The sequence below is a fragment of the Tupaia chinensis genome, unplaced genomic scaffold, assembly GCF_000334495.1.
Source record: "Tupaia chinensis unplaced genomic scaffold, TupChi_1.0 Scaffold148012_1, whole genome shotgun sequence".
NCBI lineage: Eukaryota > Metazoa > Chordata > Mammalia > Scandentia > Tupaiidae > Tupaia > Tupaia belangeri.
In genome coordinates this window covers 637,788-650,007 of record NW_006207862.1, presented here as the reverse complement: position 1 = coordinate 650,007, position 12,220 = coordinate 637,788, and the positions used below count along the sequence as shown (strand labels likewise).

General features: G+C 41.4%; 1 protein-coding gene across 5 annotated transcripts in view; it reads right to left on the bottom strand.

The window, feature by feature from the left end:
* Nucleotides 1-12,220, bottom strand: part of USP54 (ubiquitin specific peptidase 54) — a 153,687-nt gene that overhangs the window by 18,385 nt on the left and 123,082 nt on the right. For 3 of the 5 annotated variants that reach the window (XM_006170049.3, XM_006170048.3, XM_027768894.1), the window contains 2 exons: nt 11,904-12,099; nt 7,508-8,841 (listed from right to left, as the gene is read on the bottom strand). In XM_006170049.3, the coding sequence (XP_006170111.1) occupies nt 7,508-8,841; nt 11,904-12,099 (1,530 nt within the window). Of the gene's footprint in view, nt 1-7,507; nt 8,842-11,903; nt 12,100-12,220 lie in introns of those variants that run through there. The other 2 variants (XM_027768895.1, XM_027768896.1) reach the window with 1 other exon arrangement.

Below are 12,220 nucleotides of genomic sequence, written 5' to 3'. Positions count from 1 at the left end.
CCAGTGGTTTAAACTCACGCCAGGCACATGTGCGTGCGTGCCCAAGATCCCGAGAGGAGAATAGAGGAGAAGGGACTGCGGCGTGGCCACCCCCCCTGGGGGGTGGTTTCTCACTTTTTATCTCTCTGTCTCTCTGTCTTTCTGGCAAGCGCACGCACCCTAAAGCAAAAAAAACTCTAAAAAAAAATTAAAAAATAAAAAAATAAAAAGAAAGGGGAACCTGCAGGGATTAACAAAAAAAGTAGATTTAAGAGACATATGAGGGCCAACAGGTGGCATTAAGGCACTGGATTCCCAAATGGCCAACAATGGTTCAATTCCCAAACTTGGCAGCTTGCTTCCTCACTTTCTCTCTCTCTGGTCAAATTGAAGAGTAAGAATAACAAATAAAATAAAATAAAATAAATAATTATTCCTTTTTTAAAGAATTATTTTATTTAACTTTATTTATTTATTTTACTTTTAATTTGATCAGAGAGGGACAAAGCAAGAGCAAGAGTGAGAGAGAGAGAGAGAGAAAGAGAGAAAGTGAGAAAGCAAGCATCCAGGTCTGGGGCTCTAACCATGGTCAGCCATGTAAGAATCCAGCATTCTTAACCACCACGCTACCTGCTGGCCCCAATAAATAATTATTTTTAAAAATATTTTTTTAAGATTTTTTTTTTTTTTTCTAGAGAGACATATCAGGTTGGTTCGAGTCCCTGACCTGGTGGCTGGCTTTCTCACTTCTCTCTCGCTCTTTCTCTCTCTCTCCCTCTCTCCCCTTTCTCATCAAATTAAAATAATAATAAATAATAATAATAATTGGGGCCAGCATGTGGTGTGGTGGTTAAGGGCACTGGATTCCCACATGGCTGACTGCGGTTAGAGTCCTGGACCTGGTGGCTTGCTTTCTCACTTCCCTTCTATTTCTCTCTTTCTCTCTCTCTCCTCTCTCCCTCTCTCCCTTCCTTTCTGGTAAAATTAAAATGCGTAAATAAATAAATAAAAAGAAGCTAAATAAAATAATTCTTTTAAAATAAATAAATAAGTGAATGAATAAATAATTCTCTGCAGCCAATCCTAGACAGCCCTGTGCAGGGGGTGTTGGGACAGCCAGTTCAGCTGAGGGAGGTAGGATTTAAAAATGAGAGAGACACACACACATCGGGATTGGAAGGTAGCATGATGGTTAAAGGCGCTGGACTGCCACATGGCTGACCGCAGTTCAAGTCCCAGAATCGGTGGCTTACTTTCTTTTTCTTTTTAAATTTTATTCATTTGTTCATTTATTTTCATTTGACCAGAGATAGATGGACACACAGAGAGAAGGAAAGGGAGAAACCAAGCCACCAGGTCTGGGACTTGAACCATGGTCAGCCATGTGGGAGCGTCTAGCACCTTAATCCCCCCAACACCTGGTGGCTTTCTTTCTGACTTTCCTTTTCTCTCTCTTTCTGGTTAAATTAAAAAATAATAACAAATGGGACTAAACAAATAAATAATTCTTTAGAAAAAAAATACAGTGGGGACCAGCAGTTACAGTAATGGCTATGTCGCTGGACTCCCACGTAGTTGACTGTGGTTCACATCCCGGACTCGGTGACTTAAAACTCACGCTGGGCATGTGTGTGTGCATGCCCAAGATCCCAAGAGGAGAATGAAGGAGAAGGGATTGCACCCTGGGGGGGTGATTGCTCGCTTTCTGTCGCGGTCTCTCTCTGTCTGTCTGGCAAGAGCACGCGCCCTATAGCAAAAGCCTCTCAAAAAAAAAAAATTTAAAAAAGAGTAAAAAAAAAAAATAATTCTTGTTTGAATCCTGATCTGAAATAAACTATGAAAAGACATGTATGGGACAACTGAGAAAATGTGAATATTGGCTCAGCACTTTATTATAACAAGAAATTATTGTTTTTTAGGTATACGATATTACAACTTTTTTTGTCTTTTTTTAAAGAGGTTTTTGCCTTAGGGCCACATACACTCGCCAGAGAGAGAGAAAGACAGAAACAGTGAGAGGGAAAGTGAGAAATCACTTGTAATCCCTTCTCCATTCTCCTCTCAGGATTTTGAACACAAGTGCCCAGCGTGATTTTCCGGCCACCAGGTCTGGGACTCAAACAGATTAGCCAGAGAACTGAATCTGTGCCTACTATGTGACCCCAGCTTCACACAATAGCACCCTGCTTCTTGTACAACAGTGGCTGTGCCAAAAATGGTTATTTCTTTTCTTTTTATTTTTTTTGAGAGAGATTTTTGCTATAGGGTGTGTGCATTCACAGGAGAGACAGAGAGAGACAGGAAGCAAGAAATCATCCCCCTCAAGGCAGGATGGCCAAGCAATAATCCCTTCTCCTCCATTCTCTTCTTGGGATCTTGAACCCATATGCACATGGGCCTGGTGTGAGGTTTAAGTTACCAGGTCTGGGACTCAAACTGCGATCGACGACATGGGAGTCCAGTGATGTAACCATAACACCATCTGCTGGTCCCTGCTTATTTCTTTATTCTTTTCAAGTTTATTTCTTTCTTTCATGGTTGTGGGGGTGGGGGTGGGCACCCTCAACAGAATCTGACTGTCATGCCATGATTCCACACTCCAGCCTTATAGCTAACCAGGATCACGGGGTGCACAAATACCTAGTGTCTTCAGGTCAACCAGGAATCCAAACTCCTGATTTTCTTTGTGGCTTCAACATTACAGAGCAGTGCCCTACTACCTGTACTACCACAACTGGGCCCCTAGGAGTCCTTATTTCTGAGACATATATCAAACTATTTGTGGATGAAATGATACACTAAGATTTGCTTTAAAATAATCTAGTGAAAAGAAAAATGTGGGGGCAGCTATAGCTAAATCAAAATTGGCTATATATTCATAATAATCCCAGATAATCATCATAAACACTGATGAGTATTGGAAAATTATTTTTTAAAGATGTATTTAATTTTAATTACTCATTCATTTATTTTTATTTGACCAGAGAAAGACAGACATACAGAGAGAAGGAAAGTGAGAAAGCAAGCCACGAGGTCTAGGACTCGAACGATTGTTGGCCATGTGGGAGTGTCCAGTACCTCAACCACCATGCCACCTGCTGGCCCTTGGGGAATTATTACATTTACTCTTACTCTTTCTTTGGAATATATGTAATTGAAATTTTCAGTATCAAGTTATTTTAAATTTTTAAGTAGATATCTTTAAGATGATGTCTGCTTCGAAATACTAAGAAATTCATAATATAGGTCAATGCTAGTGTTTATATAACTCTTCAGCAATTTCAATCATGTCAAAATTAATCAGATCAAAAAGACCATATACTATATGATTCCATTTATATGAGATGTCCAGAATAGGCAAATCTATAGAAAACAGAAAATATATTAGTGATTGCCTGGGGCTGGGGAAAACAGGAGGAGAAATAGGGAGTGACTGCTAATGGGTATAGGGTTTCTTTTTTGGGGTAAGGAAAACACTTTAAAAAGTGATCATGATGATGGATAGAAAAACCTAGTATACTAAAAGCCAGTGTATGGTACACTAAATAAGTGAACAGTGTGATATGTAAATTATGTATCAAGAAAGCTTTTATTTTTCAAAAAAGGCAATTTGGTATTTAATAAATTCTTTCAAATAACATAAAGAGGGACTTGGAGGACAAAAATTAAATATATAACATCTTTTCACATATGGATCCTTGGTATTTTCCTTCATCATCTACTTCCTGATTAGTTAAACTTGATCACTTCTTTACTCTATGTCATGCCAGTTCTGAAGAACTCTATATTCTTTGGGACCAGCAGTTGGTGTAATGGCTATGTCACTGGACTCCCTTGTAGTCGACTCCAGTTCAAGTCTCGGACCAGGTGGCTTAAACTCACGCCGGGCACGTGTGTGTGTGTGCCTAGGACCCCGAGAGGAAAATGGAGGACAAGGGACTGTGGCATGGCCATCCTCCCTGGGGTGTGATTTTTCACTCTCTGTCTCTCTGTTTCTCTCTGTTTTTCTAGTGAGCACATGTGCCCTATAGCAAAAACCTCTCCCCATAGAAAAGAACTCCATATTCTGGAGCCAGCAGGTGGCATGGGGGTTAAGGTACTGGACTCCCATATGGCCAACCAAGGCTTGAGACCCAGACATGGCACTTGCTTTCTCACTTTCCCTCTCTCTGTCTCTCTCTGGTGAGCACATGTGCCCTATAGCAAATTAAATAATAATAAGCATAATAATAATTATAAATAAAAATGAACTCCATCTTTAAATGAGGACTTCTAACCAAAATAAAAACCTGCTTGATTTCACAAATATTTGGAAGTCATGTCAGAGGGGCCAACAGGTGGTACAGTAGATAAGGTACTGAACTCCCACATAGCCAACCACAGTTCAAGTTCTGGACCGAGCGTCTTGAAATCTATGCCAGGAACATGTGCGTGTGTGTGTGTGCTCAAAATCTTAGAGGAGAATGGAGGAGAAAAGGTTGCAGTATAGTCATCACCCCTGCAGGGTGATTTCTCACTTTCTCTCTCTTACCTCTGTCCCTCTCTCTGGTAAGCACACCTACCCTGTAGGAAAAAAACTCTAAAAAAAAAAAAAAAAAGACATTTAGCGCTCAACTAGTTAATTCAATTTTCCAATGTATTTTTTTGTATATATATTATTATTATTAAAGCACTTAACACTAGGGGACCAGCAATTAGCGTAATGGCTATGTTGCTGAACTCCCATGTAGTCAACCACAGTTCGAGTCCTGGACCCAGTGACTTAAACTCACGCTGGGTGCATGTGCATGCATGCCCAAGATCTTGAGAGGAGAATGGAGTTGAAGGGACTGAGGCATGGCCATCTCCCCTGGGGGGTGATTTCTCGCTTTCTGTCCCTCTGTCTCTCTCTGTCTCTCTGGCGAGTGCACACGCCCTGTAGCTAAAACCTCTCCAAAACCAAAAAACACTTAACACTTGTGTAATTGTTCTTCTGTATATTAGAAAGTTCAGTAAGGCAGACTCTAGCTCTTCTTTAGAATCTTATCATATCACTCTGTACAGTACACTAGAAGAGCAATTCGTAAACATTATTACAAAGCCTATACTAGAACACAGATCTTTTTAAAAAATTTTATTTATTGATTGATTCATTTATTTTAATTCGACCAGAGAAAGATACAGAGAGAAAATGAGAAAGCAAACCACCAGGTCTGGGACTCAAACTATGGTTGGCCACATGGGAGTGTCTATCACCTTAACCACCATGCCACCTGCTGGTCCCCAGAACACAGATCTTAGCCTATACTAGAACACAGATCTTTTTAAAAAATTTTATTTATTGATTGATTCATTTATTTTAATTCGACCAGAGAAAGATACAGAGAGAAAATGAGAAAGCAAACCACCAGGTCTGGGACTCAAACTATGGTTGGCCACATGGGAGTGTCTATCACCTTAACCACCATGCCACCTGCTGGTCCCCAGAACACAGATCTTCCGGGGGTGACACACACACACACACACGTATATATACATACGTATATATATAATTACTTATTTTATTTACTATTATTATTTCTTAATTTGACTAGAAACAGACAAGAGAGAAAAAACCTGCCAGGTCTGGGACTTGAACAACAGTCAGCCACGTGGGAATCCAGAGTTTAATGACCATGCCAACTGTCAGCCTGGAAACATATCTTTTTTCTTTTTAGAAGTTTTTGCCTTAGGGTACATGCACTTGCCAGAGAGAGACAGACACAGTGAGAGGGAAAGTGAGAAATCACCCGCTGGGGGATGGCCACACCACAATCCTTTTTCCTCCATTCTCCTGCCAGGATCTTGGACAAATACACACATGCACCCAGTATGATTTTCTTTCTTCTTCTTTTTTTTGAGGGGGGAGAGGTTTTTGCCATTGGGCACGTGCACTCACCAGAAAGACAGAGATAGAGAGAGAGACAGAAAGGGAGAAATCACCCCCCCCTCCCGGGGGGGATGGCCACGCTGCAATCCCTTTTCCTTCATTCTGCTCTCGGGATCTTGGGCACGCACACATACGCGCCCGGTGTGAATTTAAGCCACCGGGTCTAGGACTCAAACTGCAGTCGATTACATGGGAGTCTAGTAACATAGCCATTACGCTAACTGTTGGTCCCAGCGCTTAGTATGATTTTCAAGCCACTGAGTCCAGGATTTGAACTGTGGTAGGCCATGTAAGAGTCCAGTGACATAACCGCTACACCATCTGTTGGTCCTGAAATGTATCTTAATATTAAATCATATTTACGTGTTATCTCTTCACAGTTCTGGAGAACATTGTAGGTACTCAAACACTTCTGTCTGGCTATAATTAAGAATTGGTTGCCATCAAGGAATTCATGTCATTACAGAAACTGTCACATCTGAGCTGAAGATACAAGTTATTTGACTTTAGGCCCAGCCAGGCAGTGCAAACCACTTAGGTATGCTCTGTAGAGTAGGACAACTAGGCAGCCCAGCTTGATTCCTGATCCAAGCTAAAGGCCAGGCAGTGATATTCACTTATAATCTCAGATACTTGAAGAAGTCAAATGAAGTAGGAGGCTCACAAGTTCAAGGCTAGCCTGGACAACATGGTAAGACCCTATCTTAAATGAGCATGGTGGTATGTGTATTTATTTAGTTCTACTAAGAGGTTGAGCCAAGAAGGATTTTGGTTATAACTTGTCTTTAGAAAAAAAAGGGGGGGGGGAGGTTACTGAGTTCAATTTCACAGAATCATATATATTATTTTAGATTTGGGAGACACCTTAAAAAAAACATTGAGCCAACAATCTCATTTTATAAGTAAATACTTGGCTTTGGGATATTAAGCGACTTTTCTAAATTTACACTGCAGGTTAATATTGAACCAGGAAAGTAGTTCAGGCTTTAAAGTTAAGTATATCAATCTAAGTTACAAATATTGTTCATATTTCCAGAACGTAAGCCCATAATGTACACTTGAAGTGTAGGCTTCACATTTCGCTCGGTATTATCTCAAGAGTCGGTGAATGACTACTTGAAAATTCTGTGAACACTAAATCTGGCAGTTCTGAAGGAATCAGGGAAGGTTCAGTATGATCTGGAAATGCCACACTGGAGGCTTGGCTCAACATGGACATTTTGTTGCAAGGTGGACCTAAAAGCTGAATCTTGGGATTAGTTCAATACCTGAGCCATAGAAAGATGAGTTTTCTTCTCAGCCTCCTTTATCTCAAGCTGAATCACTCACAAAGACATATAAACGATTGCTCAGCACTGTATACTGGAGAAGCACAGACAAATACTTAGTTGTCTCTTTCTTTAAGAAAGAATTGATCTGTGAGTGAGAACTCTGCCCCCATTCTCCACTCCACTCTAGTCAGAAAAATGCCCAGCCCTTATCACAAAGACTTTGTAAGTTCTACAACTTTCTACAAAGCTGGAGATAACATCTGTATAGAACATCACCCCTCTTCTGATTTTGTCCCCCTGCTTTCAGCTTATATGTGTCCCACATTCCCACCCTCAGGTACCTTCTTACCTATTTGGCTAAGTGGGTGCCAGGCCATGTCCTGCTGTCCCCATCTAGAACATCCAACTTGAGATGCCTGAAGACTGGCCTGGTAGAGAGACTCTAATTCTGAGGTCTCCTGGTCTGTGTCTTGGTTCCAGTATGGATGCAAAAGGATGTGATTTCTCTCTGGATAGGTTACACATGGGTGGGAATCGTGGGGGGAAGACTTCACTCCTGGCCCAGGAACTCCGTGTTGAAGCTGAGAATCAGAGTCCCTTGTAACATTCACCCAGGAATCCAAAGGCAAGGAATCCCCCATGTCAATGCTGCCACTCAGCTCTTTAGGTCTAGCATCTCTCACTTGGGACTCCCTTCCTTGGAATATGTCTGGTTCTGCCAATGCAGGCTGTCCTCCCCTATAAGTTTCACCATTAGGCAGCCCAGAGTTCAAGGCAAGAGAAGTATGACCACCAGGCTCTTCCCAGGAAGGCATTTTGTCCCTACCATCCAGAGAGGATTGCTGTTTTGCCCAAGGCCAGTGGCCTTTCTCTTGATCCTGTAGGAAAGGAGGCTTAGAGTCAGAAGAAGAGTTTTTCTTCAGATTATTTGGCAAACCTGTCCCATCCCTAATGGAGGCACCTTGCATCTTCTGGAACTGCTCTGCCAGAGAGCGGACAAGTCCCTTTGTGCTGGGAAACTCTGGCCTATAAGGCTCCTCACTGCCTCCATCCCCTTTTGAACTCGATGAAATTTTGAGGCTTTGGGCTTGGAGGCATTGATTAGTTTTCTGCACAGAATCAGAAGAGTGAAGCACAGATGAAGAAGCAGCAGGTACTGCGGAGTGGTAGACCCTATAGAGGGGAAAGCCAGGCTGAGCTGATGAACTTGAAGGACTACAACTCAAGCTGTGTGCATCTCCCACCAAGGATGGGTCTACAGGATCCGTCTTTTCTTGGAATACCTCTTCTTGAGCAATTCTTCCTTCTCGTGCAGTGAACTTGCTACAGCTGCTATTATCACCCTTGTAGCCTTGCAGCTTACCCTCTGGGGCATCCAATGGCTCCCAACCATGATGAAAATTCTTCTCAGTCCTCCCCGGTGTATTAGGTAAGCCCTGCCTGTGGAATGCAGAGGGGTCAGTGTTGTCCATCCCAACTGAAGTTGGAAGCTTTGAGGCAGACCTACTGGGGGAACTGTGTTGTGGGGCAGAAGGGGCAGGTGACACTGGGAATAGCGATGAGTGTGACTCATAGCAGGAAGCAGGTGAGTGGAAAAAAGAATTGGCCCCAAACTCTGTATCCGTGCAGGATTCCAGTTGAGCCTCTGAGCTTAACAATACTTGGAGCGGGACAGGCTGTTCACTGAAACAAAGAGAGAGCCAGATATAAGCTGCCTTGATTCGCAGGAACACTTGATTGGCAGGAACTGTTCATTCTATTCCCATTTTGAGCTAACCACCCACAAAGGGAATGGTGAAAATAAATGGAGTAGAGCCAATAGTTCAGAGGCTCACATAAGAAATGGCACATGGTCAGCTCACACCCAGGTAAATAGATAATATTAATCCTCTTTATTAAATGCCCTCACCAATGCACACAGTAATATTACATGAAGTCCTTTCCGATGTTCTTCACTAGCAGTGTAGCAGTGAAGTCTCATTCCAATCACATTCTACTTACAAATTGAAAAACAAAAATCGCTACTCCTACATGCAGATGACATGGGAGGTAAGCAAAGCCTAAAAATCACTCATACTAAACAGCAAAAATCCAGGATGATATGCAGGGAAAGAAGTCCTATCTGGGGTCCAGAGAGGCAGCCCATCCAAGCAAACTAAGAGGCCACATTTACAGGATAAAAGGTGATTTGAGTTCATGGAATTACATAGAAATCAATCCTTTCAAATATGTTTTCATAATCTGGATTTGATTACTCGATGTTTCCCCAAAGTAGCTATGACATGATTCTCTTGAGATTTATGGGTTAACTGTATTTAGTTAGTTTCTCACTAATTGCTTTATATGTCTGTCCTAAAAACTCTGTAATAGGCACTTAAAACCTCAATCACTTGTATACATCAAATATTATGTTTTCTGGAAAGAGTTTAGCTGCCTAAATTGGTTATATTAAAAGAAGATTTTGGCCAACAGGTAGCATAGTAGTTAAGGTACTGAATTCCCACATGGTTGACTGTAGCTGGTGAAAATCATGCCAGACATGTATGTGTGCTCACATAAGAAGAATGGAAGAGAAGGGATTGTGGTTTGACCATCCCCGGGACATGGGGGGTTGAGGGAGTGGGGAGTAATTTCTCACTTTCCCTCTCTCCATATCTCTTTAGCAAGTACATATGCCCTATGACAAAAAAAAAAAAAAAAAAAAAAGGGAAAAAAAAATCTCTAAATTTGAATGGGAATATGCTAGAAACTTTTGTGTAGGAGCCAGCAGTTGGCATAGGGGTTAAGATGTTGTACTCCCACATGGCCAACTGCAGTTTAAGTTCTGGACCTGGCATCTTGAAACTCATGCTGGGCGCATGTGAATGCATGCCCAAAATCCTGAGAGGAGATTGGAGGAGAAGGGATTGCAGTGTGGCCTTCCACACTAGGGGGTGATTTCTCTCTCTGTCTTTCTCTGGGGAGTGCACACACTGTATAGCAAAAATCTCTCTCAAAAACAAACTTTTGTGCATATATTTACTCAGTCATCCTTTTAAGAATATGATATACAGTCACACACCACATAACTGTGTTTCAGTCACTGATGGACCACATGTGTGATGGCTGTCCCCTAAGACTGTATTAGGCTATACCATATAGCCTATGGTAAAGTAGGCTGTCCCATCTAGATTTGTATAAATATACTCCTGTGTTTGCACTATAATGAAACTGCCAAAAAATATACCTGTCAGTACATATCCCTATTGTTACACAACACATGACTATACCTATATGGGAAACCTAATCATAAAAGACAGTACAGACTGAGTGACCCTTATCTGAAATACTTGGAGAATATTCAAAATGAGACATCTTAGAGATGAGGCCCAAGTCTAAATATGAAATTCAGTTATGTTTCAGATATACCTTATACACATAGCCTGAAGGTAGTATTTTTATTTTTTAAGATAGGGTCTCATAGGGTCTCACTATATCAAAATCCTCTTTTCTCAGCTTCCCAAAGTAGCTGGCACTAAGGCAATTGCTACCAAGCTCAGCCCTTTCAGACATGGTCTCTCTATGTTGTACAGGTTGGCCTTGAACTTGCAATCCTCCTGCCTCAGTCTACTGAATACTTAGAACTCCAGTTGGATGCCATTTCATCTGGCTTTTCAGGTGGGTCTCCCATATAGCCTCAACCTACAAATACCACCAGGCTACTAGTAGCATCAAGTAGAGTGTGCTATCATGGCTGGGTCCATAAAGGTAATTTTATACAGTATTTTTGTATTGTGGCACTTTGACTGTAACCTGTCACGAGGTCAGGTGTGAAATTTTCCACTTGTTGCATCACGCTGGCAGTCATAAAGTTCTTGATTTGGGGGTATTTTGGATTTAAATTAGGCATGTCCAACCTGTGTTACATAAAGGTTAAGGGCATGTGCTTTGGCATCTAACAGACCTGGATTTGAACTCTGTGCTTCTGTCACTTACCAACTAGCTATTTTGGGGTACTTTACTTATTCTCCCCGAGCCCAAGTTTCCTTATTTGTAAAATATGCTATGTAATAGTCTTTTTATCTTGTAAGGTTATGGGTATAAAGTGCTTAGCTCAGTTCTGGACATAGGCAAATGTTTGGAACATGTTAACTGATTTTATTACATTTATGTTTTCAAACTACTCAGATTTATTAACAGCCAAAATTTTTACTTAAGTCCATCTGTACTAAGTAAATAGCAATTCAAAGGCTAAAGTACAGGAACTATACTAATGGCTACTGGGACTTTTTTCTAAGTCTTGACCATAAAGCAGCAAAACAAACAGAATCTTTTTCTGTCTTCTCCATGGGTCAATCAGAGCAACACTTGAACCCAGGAAGGATGAAAGCATTGAAATCCAAAAATAATCACATGGCTGCTACTACCACATAAAACATGGCCCAGATTGCCATGTGTATGAATGTAATACATACAAATATAATAATGTTATTGTACAAACACAGGAATTAACTCACCTGCAGGAAATGTGGACAAGTGGTCTATTTATTACGCTGCATTTTTGGATCTTTCTATGAACTATTAAGGAAAGAATCAGCAGTGCAGTGAGTTTTTCACTGTATGTCTGACCTAAGATAAGAAAATTTTTTCAAGGGATTCTTCTCTCTCCCATGTGTTTGCCAAGACAATACGAGCTCTTACCATGGAGCACCCATGGTTACTTCCTCCCCTGGCATCCATAAACTAACACGGTTTCCAGGCACTACCTTGTCAGCTGAGGGAGGGGCCCCCCCTGTGATGGGAGGCAGACTGAGGGCTGCGACGGCTGCTGCGATGATTGCTGCTGCTGCATGCGATCCTGCAGGCTCCGTGCTTTTCGAATACTGATTTGCAACTTCTTATCGACTAGGGTTCTGCTGTGCGTGCTAGAGCTGGCACCATGCAGGGCATGTCTTAGTTTAGCTAAAATGCAAAAGAAAATACAGCAGAAACAGAACACAAAATACAAACAAAAATAAAAAGAATAAAATTGAACCAAAAATGAGCAAAGATATGCAGTAAAACTCAAAATATGCAGCAGGAA